Source organism: Aulonocara stuartgranti (assembly GCF_965226115.1).
Source record: "Aulonocara stuartgranti genome assembly, chromosome: 18".
In the NCBI taxonomy this organism is placed as follows: Eukaryota; Metazoa; Chordata; class Actinopteri; order Cichliformes; family Cichlidae; genus Aulonocara; species Aulonocara stuartgranti.
Genome location: NC_138954.1, coordinates 9,726,023 through 9,744,154, shown reverse-complemented (window position 1 = coordinate 9,744,154; position 18,132 = coordinate 9,726,023). Strand labels below are relative to the sequence as shown.

General features: G+C 40.6%; 2 protein-coding genes and 1 long non-coding RNA gene across 3 annotated transcripts; 2 read left to right on the top strand and 1 right to left on the bottom strand.

Moving 5' to 3' along the window:
* The first annotated feature begins 308 nt into the window (after nt 1-308).
* Nucleotides 309-6,443, top strand: mettl17 (methyltransferase like 17). The gene is made up of 14 exons (XM_082512517.1): nt 309-479; nt 1,364-1,505; nt 1,604-1,753; nt 1,855-1,942; nt 2,249-2,330; nt 2,471-2,544; nt 2,627-2,721; nt 2,838-2,908; nt 3,185-3,292; nt 3,398-3,466; nt 3,547-3,597; nt 3,699-3,791; nt 4,853-5,049; nt 6,187-6,443. The coding sequence occupies exons 1-14, from the start codon at nt 411-413 to the stop codon at nt 6,278-6,280; spliced, it is 1,383 nt and encodes a 460-aa protein (XP_082368643.1). The 5' UTR covers nt 309-410; the 3' UTR covers nt 6,281-6,443.
* A 621-nt stretch (nt 6,444-7,064) lies between these two features.
* Nucleotides 7,065-11,414, bottom strand: sdr39u1 (short chain dehydrogenase/reductase family 39U, member 1). The gene is made up of 6 exons (XM_082512518.1): nt 11,297-11,414; nt 10,469-10,575; nt 10,089-10,171; nt 9,867-9,988; nt 9,602-9,754; nt 7,065-7,853 (listed from the first exon to the last, which is right to left on the bottom strand). Exons 1-6 carry the CDS (start codon nt 11,310-11,312, stop codon nt 7,426-7,428), a joined length of 909 nt encoding a protein of 302 aa, XP_082368644.1. The 5' UTR covers nt 11,313-11,414; the 3' UTR covers nt 7,065-7,425.
* Nucleotides 11,415-15,627: 4,213 nt separating this feature from the next.
* LOC309694692 lies at nt 15,628-17,939 on the top strand. Its single transcript, XR_014272952.1, has 3 exons — nt 15,628-15,781; nt 16,863-16,888; nt 17,746-17,939. It is a non-coding gene; the product is annotated as an uncharacterized lncRNA (long non-coding RNA).
* Nucleotides 17,940-18,132: the final 193 nt, after the last annotated feature.

The window sequence follows — 18,132 nt, the reverse complement described above, 5'->3', positions numbered from 1 at the left end:
ACTACAAACGATTGTTTCATGTGAAGATGAATCACTCCGCCGCGAAAAGTGAAGCCATTGTTGTTTCCGGTGCGAAGACGGTTAATATGCCAGCGATTTATATTAAACGCAGTTCAAAGTTTAAAATACATTTAGGTTTATATTTGTTTTCATTTAGTCCCAACTTTGTCTATTCCGTGGCCGAGAGGTAAACTTGATGTCGCAGATGCTGGACAGACAGTAGGCGGAGTAGCACTCTTCGTTGTTCTCCTGAGGTGGGAACAGAGATTAGGGGCGAAAGTGTTCCGCCTTAGGTAGTGGTCGGAATTATTTTGTTGAAGGATTAGTGGGATTCTAACGTGACACTTTAGGAAGGCTGGATGAAAGTTGAATTTTAAGCCATTTAAACGTAACGGTTAGAAGCAGATGTTATGGTACCGCGTAGATTTAGCGCCTGTGTTCTCTGTCAGAGAAAACCTTTGGCGATGCTGGTGTGCCGGGTGAGTACGGATTGATATTACCACTGAATGCAGCTTTTTAATCGCAGAGGTCAGACACATAAGCTATAGAGAACAAAATAGTTTCAGTCTGTACATTTACATTTTATTTTTTATTTTTGGCATAATATACACCATTTAGTCGTGAATCTACTCTACCTGTCCCCCAGATGTCAGGGCTGCCAACTCTCACTGGTGTAAAACATGATTTCTACGTTCATTCAAACACTGCCCAAACACATCTCTGAATACTACACTGAGGGGATTTTCTGGGGTTATTATCAGCTCAGCATAAAAAATCTCTTGGCTATGTCTTTCTGACATTATAACTGGAGCCAGTAAGGCTGCTGTCTGGTTCCCAGTTACCTTGGACTCAAACATTTCATTAAATAAACTAAAACTGCACTTACTGGCCACTTCATTATTTACACCTTGCTAGCACTGGATAGGCCCTCCTTTTGCCTTCAGAATACTGTGATCATAAGTAGGTGGACATGGTCAGCAACAATACTCGAGTATATTGTTACACAAACAACCACGTCACGTAACATAAATTACTTTTCATCCAAATTTTGATGCTTGGTTTGAATTTCCATAGGTCTTCTTGTCCATGTTTGCATGCCTAAATGCGTTAAGTCGCTGCTATGTGATTAGCTGATGAAATACCTACGTTAACAAGCACTCAAACAGTACATGTGCCTAATGTAGTGGCCACTGGATCTTTTGAAAAAAATGAAACACAGATTTTGTTTGGTTTCTTTGTTTGTTTGTTTTTTTCTAAAATCTGGCTGTAATTGGATTTCCTGTTTTTTATTTTCCTCATATAATCATATTTTAGTTTAATTCAAAGGTCAGTAAAACAGCATCATTTAAACCTGTTATTTCAGGCAATAAGTGCAGCTACACACCCACAGCCACAGGTAGATTTCCTAAAGGGTGAACCACACAGAAAACACCCAGGTGTGACCAACTTGAAAACTCTACGGCTACCTGAGGAACTCCACGTGGCTGCACAGTCGATTATTCACAGTAAGCTTAGTGTTGGTAAATCAGTTAATATAACAGATCTTTCTGACCAGCTTCATTGGTTGAAACCCTTTGCCTCTCATCCATCTCTGCATCTGTAGGAGCTCAGGTGAATCAGCTTCCTGAGCGCATTCACAAGCTCACGAACTTCCTGTGGAGCAGGAAACGAGCGGTCGAGGATTTAACTCTGAGGCAGAAAGCTGTGAGCCTGGAGAAAGAATTGTGGGAGAAAGCCATGCAAAAGGGAGGAGGTGGGTGACATATGTATAATTTTTTTAAAAGTAATAATACACATGCAACAAGATCATATCATGCAGCAGCTAGAAAAAATAAATATACATTCATTCTGCAGATATAGACGAGCAAGCAATGGAAGACCGCATTAGGAGGAAAGTTCTCTCAGAGCTCCGAAGAACGACATATCACTGGGCACCCACGAAGTAACATGTCATTTAACTACAGTGTTATCCATTATCAGTTTTTCACGTTTCAGTCTGTTCTGAATGCCTCTTTGTTATATTTACTGATTCCTAAAGGAGAAAAAGCCTCTTTTACCCATAATAGGAGAAGCTAAAACTACGATTTATGACAAATGCTGAACATTTTATACCTTTAACAGACTTAAGATGCTTTCTTTAGATAAACCCAGCGAATGGTTGCGCTCCACCATGATCCATCCTGAAGTTGTAGTTTTGGTCCTTAAATTTGACGTGCAGTAGATTTACAAGCATCTCACTGTGTTTCAGGTACGATGAAGAGCTCGGCGTGGTCTACATGGCAGCTCGACTTGCTGGCGGTTACGCTGCAGTGAGGAGAGCTCTGAATGAGGTAGCAAAGTGCTGTGGAGGCGATCGGCTTACGTGGTGATACAGGGAGCTTCCTTTTTAAGAATCGCTTGAATCCAAGCACAAGTTGTTTTTTGTGGTTAAACTCAGTTATACCTGCAGTTTTTTCCCCTCATCATTTAGATAAAGAAGAGGGATCCCTCCTTTGCTCCTCACACTCTCCTGGATTTTGGTTCTGGGTTAGGAACAGTTGTCTGGTTAGTGTGTAACACTAGTAAAACATGTAAATGCTTTAGTCTGAATAGCTAAACTAAGTTTATAATCTGGCCGTTTCCTCAGGGCATCTCACGCATGCTGGGGTGACTCTTTGAAGGAGATGGTGTGTGTGGACAGCTCAGGGCCAATGAACATTTTGGCAGAACAACTTCTGAAAGGTAGACACACATGTAGACAATTTATTTTTGTTTCTTTATGTGAAATACAGATGTTAATAAGAACTGACTGGATTGTATTATTATTATTATTTTTTTTTTTTTTTTGAATTGAGCAGGTGATGACGAAAGAGCTGAACCCTGCATCAAACAAGTGTATTTCAGGCAGTTTCTCCCTGTCTCTCCTAAGGTAAAACTCCCTCAGCTTTTATTTAAGTCACAATGTGTTCACTGTCAAGAATTTTAAAAAATCAGTGTGTTATTAAAAATGTATATGCAATATTCTAGACTTCAATTCTGGGTTATACATGGATTTTTAAAATATTTTTAGTTGTTGTTCTAGAAAAGAACACAAACAGACAAAATCAAAAAATAAAGAAAATCCCAATATTTTTGATTTGCTGTCATTAATGTTCCAGATAATCTCAACAACTGGAAATCCTGACCATCCTTTTTCTCCTTTCAGGTGCAGTTTGATTTAGTCACTGCAGCTTTTACCCTCTCAGAGCTGCCAAATGTGAAAGACCGAGAGGAGGCAGCATTCACTCTTTGGAGAAAGACAAGCTCATATCTGGTGAGATCAAAGAAAGATACAACTTAAGAAAATGATTGGTGAGCCTCTGGTGTTTAAAAGGAAACAGAAAAAAAAAACTATTAATCGTTGCATTTTATGTTCTAGGTGCTGGTGGAAAATGGGACCAAAGAGGGCCATCAGATACTCATGGAAGCCAGAGATACTTTATTGAAGGTATTTAAACACACTGGATAAGACAGCAGTTCACAATAGTTGTTATTGATCAAACTAAATTGTTGGTTTTCTGACTCCAGAAACAAGAGAAGACCGTTTATGACTCCAGGCCAGCATCAGTGTTTGCTCCAGTAAGTTTAACACCCAGTAGATTTAATTAAAGTCATACTTAGAGCCATTAGTGTCTCAGTCTTATTGCGCGTCTATTCATTCATTTATTTATTTATTTTAGTGTTCACATGAACTGGTGTGTCCCAAACTGGCCCATGAGCCCGTCACACCCTGCAACTTCCAGCAGCATTACCAACCTCTGTCTCTACCCAGGGTAAGACTCAACTGTCTATGTCTGTTTACAGCTTTTCACTTTAAATGGGATCTAATCTGTTAATTACCAGGTCTCTTTCTTTTTATTCTTGGACTCCACCGGAGCAGCATTGCATGAATTTTAAATTATCCTTATTGTCCTAAGACAACACTGGTGAATTAGTGCTTGAGTAGTACCAGCTAATATAGTCAGGCTCACCTCAACGCACAGCTGGTGCTCTGCAACAGGTCTCCTGGAGAGGGGCTGGACTCTCAGTCTAGAGTTGCCCTCAGAGAAAGATGGCAAGCAGTGGTGGGTATACAGTTATGGTCACAAGCTCTAAGTAGTGACAAAAAGATCACAGATAGAAGCAGTAGAAATCAACTACCTCCGCAGGGTGGCTCACTGTTGTCATTTGGGAGTCCTTTCTGAGGGCTTCAGAGTACATCCGCAACTCAAAAGGAGCCAGCTGAGGGTTTTTGAGGATCTGACTAGGATATGACCTGGACATCTCCTTGGTGAGGCATTTTGAGCATATTCTACTTAGAGAATCTCTGGGACAGACCCACGAGATTATGCCTCAGCTGCTTTGGGAACACCTCGGATGAGCTGGAAGGGTGACGGGAGGAGAGGAAGTTCTGAGGCTTTTCTTCTTAGAATGCTGGTCCTGCAAACCAAGCAACAGACCAAATAAGACTAAAACATTTTAGTGTAATCTGCAAAAACAACATATAGTCTTCTGTACCAGGCTCTGCTATTAAAATCAGCTGCACTTCATTCCCTTCTGTGAACGCAGCTGAAGTTTCGTATTATTGTATATTATCAGGAAACTCATATTTATTTAATAGCATGTAAAACATAAAAGACACAAAGTCTTGCGCCAAGATTTTATCTTGGATTGAATTCGTTATTTTTAACTTCATAACTTTTTATTCTTGTTGCCTTTTAAGTATTATTAATTTACACTTGTCTTATATTTGTTGCTGACAGAAGGTGCTATATATGCAAACATGTTTTGTTTTGTGTTTTTTCAGATAAATGCTGAATGAATTCCATATCAACCCTTTTTTTTTCTTTTCCAGCACAATGACCGTCAGATCGAGAAGTTCAGCTACCTAATTTTGAGGCGGACAGAAGCAGTGGAGGAAGGCACAAAGGGTGTGGAGTGGGCCAGGCTGATTGCACCAGTGCTGCGCAGAACGAGGCATGTCCACTGTCGCATGTGTTGCCCAGACGGACAGCTACAGCACATGGTGGTGACAGCCCGTAAACACAGCAGGTAAAAAGAAAAATCAGTGTCACACAAATTCATCAGCTGCAGAATAGGTTTAGTCCTTTTCCTTAAATGCTAGCATAGAGCAGGGGTGGGCAACTCCAGGCCTCAAGGGCTGGTGTCCTGCAGGTTTTAGATATCACCCTGGGTCAACACACCTGAACCAAATGATTAGTTCATTACCAGCCCTCTGGAGAACTTCAAGACATGTTGACCCATTTAGCCATTTAAATCAGCTGTGTGGGCTCAAGGATACATCTAAAACCTGCAGCACATTGGCCCTTGAGGCCTGGAGTTGCCCATCTCTGGCATAGAGAGATGAAGACAAAATGCACTCTGTGGGAGAGAGAAGACAAAAGGTACTGACATTCAGTAGTGACAGGTGAGTGCATTGGGAGGGAAAAGAAGAGAGTGAAGAAGAACTGCTCAGTGCATCATGGGAAGTCCCCCAGCAGTCTGACAAAAGGATTCTTCAGGGTCATCAAATTCTGCTCAGGTTTCATCAAAAAGAAACGTTTGAAGTCTAATTTTATAATCGAGAGGATATCAGTCCTGAATCCAGAGATATTAAGACTCTAGGTCAGATCGGATACCATAGGGTTTTTAGGATATGATGTTAGGGACCAGGTGCATTAAAATAAACTAAGAAGAAATATGTCATTAAAATGCTTATTAGGGCTGCGTACTGTTTGAATTTGATTCAGTGTGGGGCCACGCAGTTCATCAACAACGTTTTCTAAAATTAACAAAACTCCTCGGGTGTTTAAAGATTTCCTAGACACAGGTAGGCACGCAGGAAAGATGCGGGAAATACAGAAAGAGAGAATGAGGGAAGGAAATGCAGCAAAAGATCTGGCTTGCCTGGACTTCAAACTGGGGAATTGCTGATCAAATTTGGCTATAATTCTGAATTATGTGATCCGAAAATGTGTCAGAACTAGACCAAATGGAGCAGAAATTCATTGTAAACCTTCTGTATGTCATAATAATCGATACTCTGTGCTACAGGCAGCCTTTGGTTGCTGGATATTCTTATTGCTTTTTGTTGTTTGTTTTATTGTCACTGATGGACTTATTTGACTGTTTTGTTTTGTATTGGATTTTTTCTGTTTAATTGTTCTATTTCAATGTCATTTTAATCAGAGATATGTACCGCTGCGCTCGGAGCAGTGACTGGGGAGATCAAATGCCGATCATTCGGGGTGTAGAGGAAGACGTCAACAGTGATTCAGAGTGACGATTCAGCCGTAAAGACAGACTGTGGAAACATACGATACATCGTGAAACTGATAATACTTTGATTTATAGACAAAGGAGCTGCAAATTACATATACATTTCCTCTCTGCAGTTTTCTTTATTGTGTACCACCTCCAATAAACCATTATATTTTTAAGTGTGATGCTCTTTGGACTGAAATGTCTTTTAAAAAGTATTTTGAAATTGAATTTACCTTGAAGCATTTCATTTTCAATGCGGTCCAAACAAACCTTAAAGTTGTTTATTCAGCAGAACAATACATAACATGAGCTTTATGTATTTTTTTTTGGTAACATAACATTTCACAGCCTTAAAATAAAAAGGGTAAAATTTCTTTTTGCACGTTTCCGTGTTGCAGGTTAATTCAGTGACACTGTGAGACTCAAAGTGAGATTTCAGCAACATTTTTAATTTACTGCAGGCCACAAAAAAGATCCAGTAAACTTGATTGACTTATGTAAACGACTATTTAAAAAAACAAAACAAAACAAAAAAAAGACTCCAGGCTATGACCTGTAGCTCCAATAATTGTTTCGGTGCTTCACCATCTGTAATGTGGTCATGTGGTTATTTATATTACTAACCACTGTGTCACTGACAATTTTTTTTTTTGCATTAATTAGGAGTTAATAACAAACACGGTCACTAGTTGCAGCATTAATGGCTAGATGTACAACCATCCAAGATTATCTTCTGTAGCTCTGTTCATGAGTTTGAACGAAAGGAGCAAAAGCTGCTAAAGGAGAAAGTTTAGACACATCTGTTATCAAGACTCAACTCTGTCAGATTTATTTTACAGAAACACTTCAGTATCAACAATCATGTCCCAGTGCTTTCTAAATGTAAGCAAAGGCTTAAAGCCGCTTGTTATTGTCCCGAATGCGGAGAAACACTTTAAAGCAAAGCATGACATTTTATTTAAAACAGTTTTTCAAACATGATCCCATAACTGCTCCTTAGCAATATGAGAAACAACAGTTCATCAGTACACAGATCTGATGAATAAGTAATTTACAACAGTCTTTTACTGAGTCATGATCCTGGGATTCATTTTCAATGACTCGTTTAGCCTCATATTTGTTTATTCTTGTATTACAGTAAAAATGAACCGCCGTACTCTCTTGTTAATTAACAATCTCCTTCAAAGCGGAGGTCAAGTCAGGGTAGTTGTACTGAAATCCAGACTCCAAAGTCCTCTTAGGTATGACTTTCTGGCCTTGAGTAAGGATCACGGCCCTCTCCGAACCCAGCAGGGCGTTCATGACAAAGCCAGGTACAGGAAGGATGGTGGGCCGCCTCAAGACCCGACCCAGTTCTTTAGTGAATTCATAGTTTGTGTTGAGAGCCGGCGCGACTCCGTTGAACACTTGTGGTGATGAGGAGGGTGGAGTGTCAGCAGGGGGCTCCAGTGCGCGGACAATGATTCCTGCCAGGTCTGAAACGTGGATCCAGGGAAATGGTTGTCTTCCAGATCCCAGGGTACCCCCGAGGCCGAGCCAGAACGGCAGCAGCATCTGCTTCATGGCCCCACCATCACGACCCAGCACTGCCCCTGGGGAATGCATGGAAAATAAGAAAGCACATGTTTTTCACTGCAGCCATTTTAACTTGTTTAATGATGATTTACTGGGACACTCTTTATAACTGAAAAACCATTAGTTCAAGCTTATGCTGTCCATTCAGTCAATCTAGTCAGATTATCTGCCGTGAAATGGCCCACGAGATAAAATTTTAATTCATGCTATAAAAACTGAAAAAGATAAAAAGTAATACAGAGATAAGATACTTTAAATCTTCACATGTTGTGTATGCATGTACAAAATGCAAAAGTTTAACAGACTGATGGTCTTTTAAAGTTTTTCTTTGGATGGTGGTAGCCTTTTCATTCTTTTTATTCTAGTTCTTGTACCCGATCGTCTTCAAAGGAAAGGTTTTTGCCCCAATTACTTTCTTTAGTTTGTTAAACCAGTTAACACTGACCTGTGAATCATTCAAGCATGAAAAAGGCACCCAATTCAAGAAATGAACCACTGTTTTTAAAAATGTATCCTTAGGCACTTTGTTATTAGAAGCCAGTCATAAAAACAAATTTTTTTTCCACATTTCTTTAAGTCGATTTAGTCAATCTCTGAAAAATGCCAAGGATAACATATTTTGACAGGCATAAAAATTATATTTTTGGTGATTCCAAAATAACTATGAGCAGAACACTTAGGCTATGTTCACACTGCAGGCGAACGCGCATCAAATCCGACTTTTTTTGATCCTATCCGACTCATATCCGATCATGGTATGACAGCTTGAACGGCACAAACCCAATATTTTCAAATCCGACCTAGGTCACTTTCGTATGTGGTACTGAATCCATTACGTATCTGATGTTTTAGAAAGCGACTGCTGTTTGAATGGTCATTTTGCATTTAATCTGTCTTTTACATCACTGACACAAGACGGACGCCAATTATCAGCGCTAGAGAAGACAAACGAGAAAGCATGGCGGCCGTTGTTAAAGCACGGGCTCTCTTTTTTCTCTGTTTCCTTCTTTCTCTATTTAATTTGTCAAAATTCTGTCGGTTACGACTGTGCAGAAATTGATAGACTGCTGCAACAACACCTACTAGCTCTGTAGCCGCCATTTTTACTTCCGCAAACAGAGCGCGTTGTGTGTGACATCTTCTTTTGTGCATGTGGACCACTTTGAGGGCCATGAACCGTTCAAACTAGAGCGCATTTGCTGTCACATTTTATTTGTAGTGTGAACAACCAGAAATCGGATTTGATCAAAAAATTGCAATTGAGCATTAACACCTGCAGTGTGAACTACAGGTTACACTTACAATTTATGAAGAAACTAGACGTGAGGACAAAAGGAGAAGTGGCAGGCCTAAAGAAACCATCTACAGCAGACGAACAGGATCTGAAAGCCATGTTCTTAAGAAATAGGAAAAAAAATCCAGCAAAGACCTTACATAGGACCAGAGAGATGCATGTGGCCCTTCATCTGATCCATTTAGACCACGGGTAGGCAATTCCAGGCCTCGAGGGCCGGTGTCCTGCAGGTTTTAGATCTTACCTTGGGTAACACAACACACCTGAATCACATGATTAGTTTGTTACCAGGCCTCTGGAGAACTTCAGGACATGTTGAGGAGCTAATTTAGCCATTTAAATCAGCTGTGTTGGTTCCAGGACACATCTAAAACCTGCAGAGACACCGGCCCTCGAGGCCTGGAGTTGCCCACCCCTGATTTAGACAGATTCAGGATGGACAATAAACATAAGCATGTGCCGTATACAAACCAGGCCGGATGATGACTTGTTTGGTGGTTTTTGCCACATTTTCAGGAAGTAGTGCTGCTGCTTCCCACTCTTTGACAAGTCTTGAGAGAAGGTCAAACGGAGTCCATTCACTGTCTTCTGTGTATTGAGCTGTTAGACTGGGTTTATAGCAAGCTGTGTCATGAAAACAAACAATGGAAAAGCAATAATAGAATTACTATCTATATTATCAATGAGTTCATCTGATCTGCTGTGCTGAGTAGAATCTCACTTATTAAATGCTTACCTACACCTGACACCAGCACCCAAGAGTGAGGAGGACTGGAGGAAGCAGCAATGGCTTGAGAAAGAGCTTTAGTTGTGTCAACGCGACTGGAGAACAAGTCTTTTTTGTAGCTTTCATTCCACCTTCAAAACAGAACCCAAGGGAAGAAACAGTGACAATCCCTGTAAATGCATTAAAATGCTGCAGATATTAGGATGGACTCTTTGATTATTTATTTCTCACCATCGCAGTGGGTTTATGAGATTCTCTCCAGCCAAGTTGACGGCACCCTCACACGGTGGGAGACCCTGAGACTCCAGCTCACCCTGCAGGAGCAGAGAGGAAGAAACATAAAGATGTTTAGAAATGTCACTGGATCTGTAAACTATCCCCCTTCCACATTTATCAGTTTGTACGTCTCTGTCTGTACAGTTTGTACATACTGAATTTCCCGGAGGAACCAACACGAGGGATTAATAAATTTCTTCTCCCTCTCTAATTTCAGTCCTTCAAACCATCAGGCATCAGCTCCAGTATGATGTTTCGTTAACAGTGATGAATCAACAGGTCCTAAAATGAGCTTTAGGTTTGCCCTTTTACTTTGTATTAACTTTAGGTCATACCCATGTTATCTTCCCTGGACCAGGCTGGCGGGATATCAGTGTCACCTCATGACCTTTGTCCCTAAGTAGGCGGGTAAGCTCACGGCCAACGAAGCCAGATCCCCCTCCTACAAGAAACACAACAGACAGAGAAATCATCAAAAGGAACAAACTGAAAAACAAAAGCCGCACACTTCCTTCAACTTAGAAACTGTGATTCGTACAAGTGTGTAAAGAAAGTACTGTATAAAGATTTAAAATCGGATTTATTTTATCATATCGTGCTTTAATTTTTTTTAACGTTTTACGTTAAATTTAAAATTACACTCAGTTTTAACTGCTGTAACAAAGGAAAGTCGCAACTTTCAAAAAACCCTTTTTGCTCATGACGTTAAGGTGGCTTTGGGTCAACTTTATTCTCGTTTTTGCAGTTTAACTTAAAGAGAAATATTTCTATTATTTAACCAAACAACTAAATAAATACATAGAAACGCTTCAAAATTATTAAAAAAAAAAACCCTCAAAATTAGGTGAGTCAGGCATGCGTGGTGCGCATGCGTATTGTACATGCTTACAAAACATTGCTTTGTGCATTACCTGAGCAAACTCAACTATGAAACACACCATAAGCACACAGTTTTAGCACGCTTTCTCAAAGCTCCCAGGCTCTGTTCACAATAGTGCTACAGCCCAACATAATGCACAAGTACAAACTCACTAATGGATATAAGGCACTTCATTATTGGCCGCAACGTAAACATTAGCTGTAAGCTATCTGAAAGCGTAATGTCACTCTGACCTTTCCGAGCAACTTTAAAAAACGTGTAACTTTTTAAAAATTGTACATACCTATTAAAATTCTCATGGCCAGAAGCTTGCCCTTTAACCTTGAGTTAAATCTCAAAACGCCACCGTACACGAGTCCCGCCTCCCCTTCTTCTTCCTCTTCTTAAATGTTATTGGCGGTTGGCAAACAACTGATTGGTGCATTACCGCCACCACTAGTATGGAGTGTGAACTGGAATGACGCCCCCCCCCCCCCCCAAAGAAAAAAACACCTCAAAGCCTTTCAAACACTCTTCCCGCTTTAAAAAACTGAAATAAAGCCTGGTAACTCTTACTTCCAGAATCCTTTTGCAATAGGTCAACCAGATCCAATTTCATTTTCATATTAATAAGGTTTTGGGATAATTGTCTCCTCTCCACCTGATATTTCGGACAGTGCAATATCACAAACTCTATAGTTTCTGTGTCTCCACAGAAGGCACATTTCCCTATTTTCCTTCGGGATTAATAAAGTATTCTGATTCTGATTCTGATTATGTTTCCCAATCAAGAATAATGTAGCATTTAACCCAGTATGTCCAAATCTCAATCTCGATATGACCATCTCCTCTCTCCTGCTCCTTCCAGTGGTCCTCATTTCTCCTACCCCCCTTTGTATTGTACACAACCACCATCCTCTCCTTTCCTCCTCCCACTGCTTTTGCCATCTACCCCTCATTTCTTGCCGTATGATACTCTTCACTTCAGCTTGACCAAAACTAACAGCCAGGTCAACTGTCCCATGTTTTGTGGCTTGCTTCGCCGCTCTGTCTGCCATTTCATTCCCCATTATTCCATAATGGGCTGGAATCCATAGAAACACAACTGTAAGACCCATCATGTTTATCCTGAACAGTGTTTGCTGAATTTCTGCTAGAATATCTGCTCTCACATCTGAGTGACTACCTTGTAAACTAAGCAATGATGCTCTTGATTCTGAACAAACAATAGCTTTTAATGGCCTCATATCTTCCACCCACTGAACCGCCAACAGAATTGCAAGCAGTTCTCCAGTGAATACTGACAGTCTATCAGTGATCCTTTTTTCTATTTTAACCATGAACTCTGGGACCACAACTGCTACACCAATTTGACTGGCTGAATCCTTAGATGCATCCGTATATAATTGAACACAACCATAAAACTGGTCAATGTAAGCCTGCACAGTATAGGAGTTTAAAATAAATGCCCCATCCTTAGTCTTCTTATCCAGTAGAGTGAAATCAACTATGGCTTCAGGAAGTATCCAGGGAGATATTGCTGGTAACGAAACTCGTCCAACTGATCCAGTTTAAATTCACTTGCTCTTCCACCCACAATCCACCCAAAGCTCTTTGATTTCCACCTTCCTTTCTCCCAGCAAGGGTTAAGAACTGCTTGTGGTGGGTGATCCTGTCCATGGCCTTGAAGATTTGCCCAATAATTAAGTACAAGTTGTGTTCTTCTCAGTCCTAGAGGCATCTCCCCCATCTCCACCTCCCTCCTCTCCTTCTCCAGCTGCTCTGTTATCAAACTGTAATTTCAGCGAGTTTGGTCCAATCGGCGTTCCGTACTTTAGCCACGCAAACACGTCATTTTGTAGTTCACAGTTGGCTTGACCGAAGTCGGAATTCTTTAGTAACAGCTGACACCTGCTGGTTTTAGTGATGTGATGTCGTTCCTTTTCAAATTTAAAGGAATAATATGAGATATAACCCCAAACTTTTTTAGCTTTAAGTACTAAAAGTTTAACTCACACCGCCTCTGACGTAACTACAGCATCCGAATGAGAAATGTTTACCCTTGATTAGGTAAGAAATTAGGTAATATTAGGCAATAAATTATTAATGTAGAAGATCATAGTTAAAACAAACAAAAGTTGTTTGTTTTTTTTAAGTTTAAAGCGAATATCTTGTAACAGACATTTATCATTGCAGGATTAGCACAGATGCACAGGAATACGAGTGAAATAAAAATGCCATTTATGGTATCATTTTCTGCTAATTAAAGGGTAATACAAAACGTAAATATTACAATAGCGCCATGGGCCACAGTCCAACATCAACAAAAGCTAAACAAAAATCTTAACAACAGTAACAACAATAATAATTTAATGTTGTTATTTATGTTAGCCACACACACACACACACACACACACACACACACACACACACACACACACACACACACACACACACACACACACACACACATATGTGTGTGTAACAATGTGCTGCTTTGGAAAGATGAAACCAAAGTTGAGATGGTTGGTCATAATGCACACCGCCATGTTTGCCAAAAAACCAAACACAGCATATCAACACAAACATCTCATACCAGCTGTTGGTGGTAGAGGGGGGTAACAATTTGAGGACTGTTTTGCGGCCACAGGGCCTGTGCACCTTGCATTCACTGTGCTAATCAAAAGTATTTTAGGGTCAAATAAGAAGTAATCGGTCCCATAGCTACAGCTTGGCAGCAAATCTGCAACAGAATGGCTAAAAAAGATGTTGCATTGGCTCAGTCAAAGTCCAGGCTGCAACCTTATTAAAATCTTTCATAAACTGTTTATGCTGAGTCTGAGTCTGCAGAGGGTCCCGGTGATGTGGAAGACATCATGCCTCGTCCCTGTACCAAAGACGCCTCGTCCCAGTGGCCCCCAGGATTACAGGCCCGTGGCACTGACCTCCCACATCATGAAGACCCTGGAAAGGCTCATCCTGGACCAGCTGCGACCCATAGTAAGACCACATCTGGATCCCCTTCAGTTCGCTTATCAGCCTCGTCTCGGAACAGAGGACGCCATCATCTACCTGCTCAATCGTGTCTACACCCATCTGGACCAGCCGGCGAGCACTGTGAGGGTCATGTTTTTTGACTTTTCCAGTGCTTTCAACACCATCAGGCCGACCCTCCTGGGTGATAAGTTAGCAGCGATGCAGGTGGATGCTTCTCTGGTGTCCTGGATTGTTGATTACCTGACAGGAAGACCACAATATGTACGTCTCCCACAGTGTGTGTCTGACAAGGTGATTAGCAACACAGGGGCACCACAGGGGACTGTCCTCTCCCCCTTCCTCTTCACCCTCTACACCACAGACTTCAGCCACTGCACAGAGACCTGCCATCTTCAGAAGTTTTCTGATGACTCTGCGGTGGTTGGATGCATCAGCAGGGATGATGAGACAGAGTACCGGGCTGTGGTCGACTCCTTTGTCACGTGGTGTGAGCAGAATCATCTGCAGCTCAACGTGGCAAAGACCAAGGAACTGATCGTGGACTTCAGGAAGACCAGGAAACACTTGACCCCTGTTTCAATCCAGGGGGTCAGTGTTGACATTGTGGAGGACTATAAATACCTTGGAGTACACATTGACAATAAACTGGACTGGGCTAAAAACACCACAGCACTTTACAGGAAGGGCCAGAGTCGTCTCTATTTTTTGAGGCGACTGAGGTCCTTCAACATCTGCCAGAAAATGCTGAGGATTTTCTATGAGTCTGTGGTGGCCAGTGCGATCCTCTATGCTGTTGCATGCTGGGGGAGCAGGCTGAGGGTCGCAGATGCCAACAGACTTAATAAACTGATCCGTAAGGCCAGCAATGTTGTGGGGATGGAGCTGGACTCCCTCAAGGTGGTGTCGGAGAGGCGGATGCTGTCCAAGATAAAGACAATGTTGGATAACACCTCCCACCCACTCCATGACATGTTGGTCAGTCACAGGAGCTCGTTCAGTGAGAGACTGAGATTACCGAAAAGCACCACTGAACGACACAGGAAATCATTCCTGCCTGTGGCCATCTCCCTGTACAACGCATCCACTTAACACACTGTTTGCTGCTACAGCTACACATGTTTCTTTTCCAAATATTTATTTATAAGTGACTTATGTATGTATGTATGTATATATATGTATATATTGTACTATTCTTAGTTAGCGTATTGTCTGTCTTGTCTTAATGTTGGTTTAAAATGGAGCACTGTAACAAAAAATAATTTCCCCCAGGGATCAATAAAGTATTCTGATTCTGATTCTGATTCTGAAAATATTGTAGCAGGACCTTCAGAGAGCTGTGCATAAAAGTTTGCCTGCTAACGTCAATTAGCTGAAGCAACACCGTAAGGACGTGTGGGCCTAAATTCCTCCAAAATGACGTTAGAGATTGATAAAGTCATGTGGAAAATGTACTGTATGCCACTGTATGTATTTTCCTTACTTGTATATTCAGGCTGTGCCTCTATGCTGCTACTTTATGTCATTATGTTTACATTTCGGTAGTAATGTGTTTCAGTAATAATATGCAGGATGCGTATTAAAGAGAAGATGTCTTGAAAGTATACTGTTAAACGATGTTTTTATTTTTATGCGGCACAGGCAAACCCGGAAGCTGCTTGCTTGACGGCAGAGAGCAGGAGACACGTGGTTTGATAAAGAGATAAATTGCGGCTCGGGCTCATTAACGACCTCTCTTCCTTGTTGCGGTGATGCAGGTCGGACATGAGGTGCTGGAGAGACGAGAACTGACGAGGTGACACCTTGTTTTACTCTAAATGTTCACCTTTAGTGATGATTCTCTTCGTTATTGTCGCAGGTGTCGTGTTTATATTTATGCGTTTGCGCGTTTCTTGACGTTATTTCCGCACATTGTTAGCTCGCAGCTTCAGTAGCGCCAAATGCACCTCGTGGTTTCCGCTGATGAGGAAAATGCAGCTGAATATTAAACGATGCGTACGAGGGACTGATGCAATTTAGGCTTTGATTGGGAGCTCAGTGAACTTTAAGGTGCTGGGGCTGTGTTCTGTAATGTTATAACAGTTTAGGTTGATGTGTTTGAGGTTAATGACTCCCATAGGAGGAAGACCTGTGGGTCAGGGTTGGTGTGTACTTCAAACATCACATACAAAACGATCTAAATGAAGCTGGCTTGCTTCACCGAGAACTGAACGAAACTGATTAAAATTGGAAGTTAATTTTAGTTGCGTCAAACGACACAATACCCGTGCATAAGACCTCCGTGCTACTATGTTGGGTCAACTAACGTCCACTATGAACTTCATAAGTAACAAAGTTAAAACTAATATAAAGGTCAAGCACTAAGGCCTTGTTTACAAAGGGTATAATCCGTTTTATTAAGAACTTGAGGAGTCAGCGTGTTCCCTTTGTTTATGCTTGTAAAACAAAGGGTTTCCTGTCTTGTCCTATCTGAGTGTAAATTCCTAAATGAGCTAAATAGGTTCTGTAAGTTCTAAACATTGCTGTAATATTTACCAAAATCACAAGCTGAATGTTCAGTTCACACATTTTAAAATGCATCAACTAAACTGTGCATTATATAAAAAATAAGAAATTATTTCTTTACTCTTAGCTTTATCACACTAGGCCCATTAATTGAGTTGTGCCATTTCAGTTCTCATCCTATACCTGCTGCAGATGCAGACTTGCCAGCTTTTAGTCAAACCTTGATGATGAGTTGCATGTGAGTCCGTGTTTCACCTGAAACCTCATGATTATCTTTCACTGCACTGATGGGTTTGACAGTAAGGGCGCAGGTCAGGCACTCTGGTGTGTAAGTGCACAGTTAAGCTAATCTTATGTTCCTTTTCTTTCAGGATTTCAGAACCTGGGTGTGTCCAAGGTAAGGTTTCTTCAGTTTTGTTCGCTGAAATTGCATCACAATATCTGTTGGTTTAAAAGTGTGGAAATTCCAAGCTTTAGATTCAAGGTGTTTAATGTCATGTGTCCAAAGAAAGGCATTTCTCTGTGCAAATGAAATTGTTTCTTTGCTGTCCACCCTCAGATGCTGGTTAAGATATACAATAGAAATAGAGCAGATAAAATACAAATGGTACAAATAAATAAATGAAGACAGAAAAGGAGATAAAATTAAGAAATTTAAGATGCTGAAGTCAGGTGGTCTATAGTCAAAATTTAACTAGGGTCAAATTCTGCTAGGTAATTTCTTTTTTGACTTTTTGAAATTAAATGGTTAATGCAATCCACTCTGGATATCAAAATCCAGCCCATAATCTGATATTGAATGGCCAATAAGCTTGCATCACAAAGGAACCGTATGATCTAATAGCCAGTTTTCATTAGTCCCTATTCGGGTCAGGACACTTTTTAGGGTTTTCCATTAGGTGATAGTACCTGGTACTTTTTAGTACCAACTCAACCGGGGTACCAAGCAATCGAGGCAGAAATATGAAAATGTGTCGGTAGATGTGGTCACTGATTGGCTAGTCAGTGATGCATGAAGTCAGCAAAGCCATTAAGTTGATGACTTTAAATTAACTTAGGTTAACATTAAAGTGTTACTTAGTCTGTGCAGTATGTTTTTATATTGTGGTGTACTAAAAATGTGTAACCAGAGTTTAGTACAACATAGTTCAACAGCACCCCCACTTTTTTTTTAAATTTATTTTAAACTCTAAAGTGATTGTAATGCTGAATTAATGCCTTTGAGGCTCTATTAATATTTTCTTTGTTTGACAGGTGATGGATCCTTCATGAGCTCTGGCTGCTGGGTTTCCTCAGGTGGAAATGTTGTGATTTTAAAGTATTAAATGTAATTTATTTTAATTAAATCTTTGTTTACTGACAAATACAACTCGATCTATATTTCAGTGATAACAATTTGTAGTAGGTACATTTGTGTGTTCAATAAAGCATCTTTTTTGTAAATCAAACTTTTGCAGGTTTTTATTTCAAATGTGTAATTTGAATTGTTTTTGCAGGATGTGTTGGGCTTGGACTGTGCAAAGGACTTCTTTTTAATTATGGTTAATGTGCCGTACATTTGAAGTTGGGGCAAAATGGGTAAATGAATATTAAAATTAGACTAGGAGCATGTCTAAATGGACCAGTCAAAACATGTTTAAA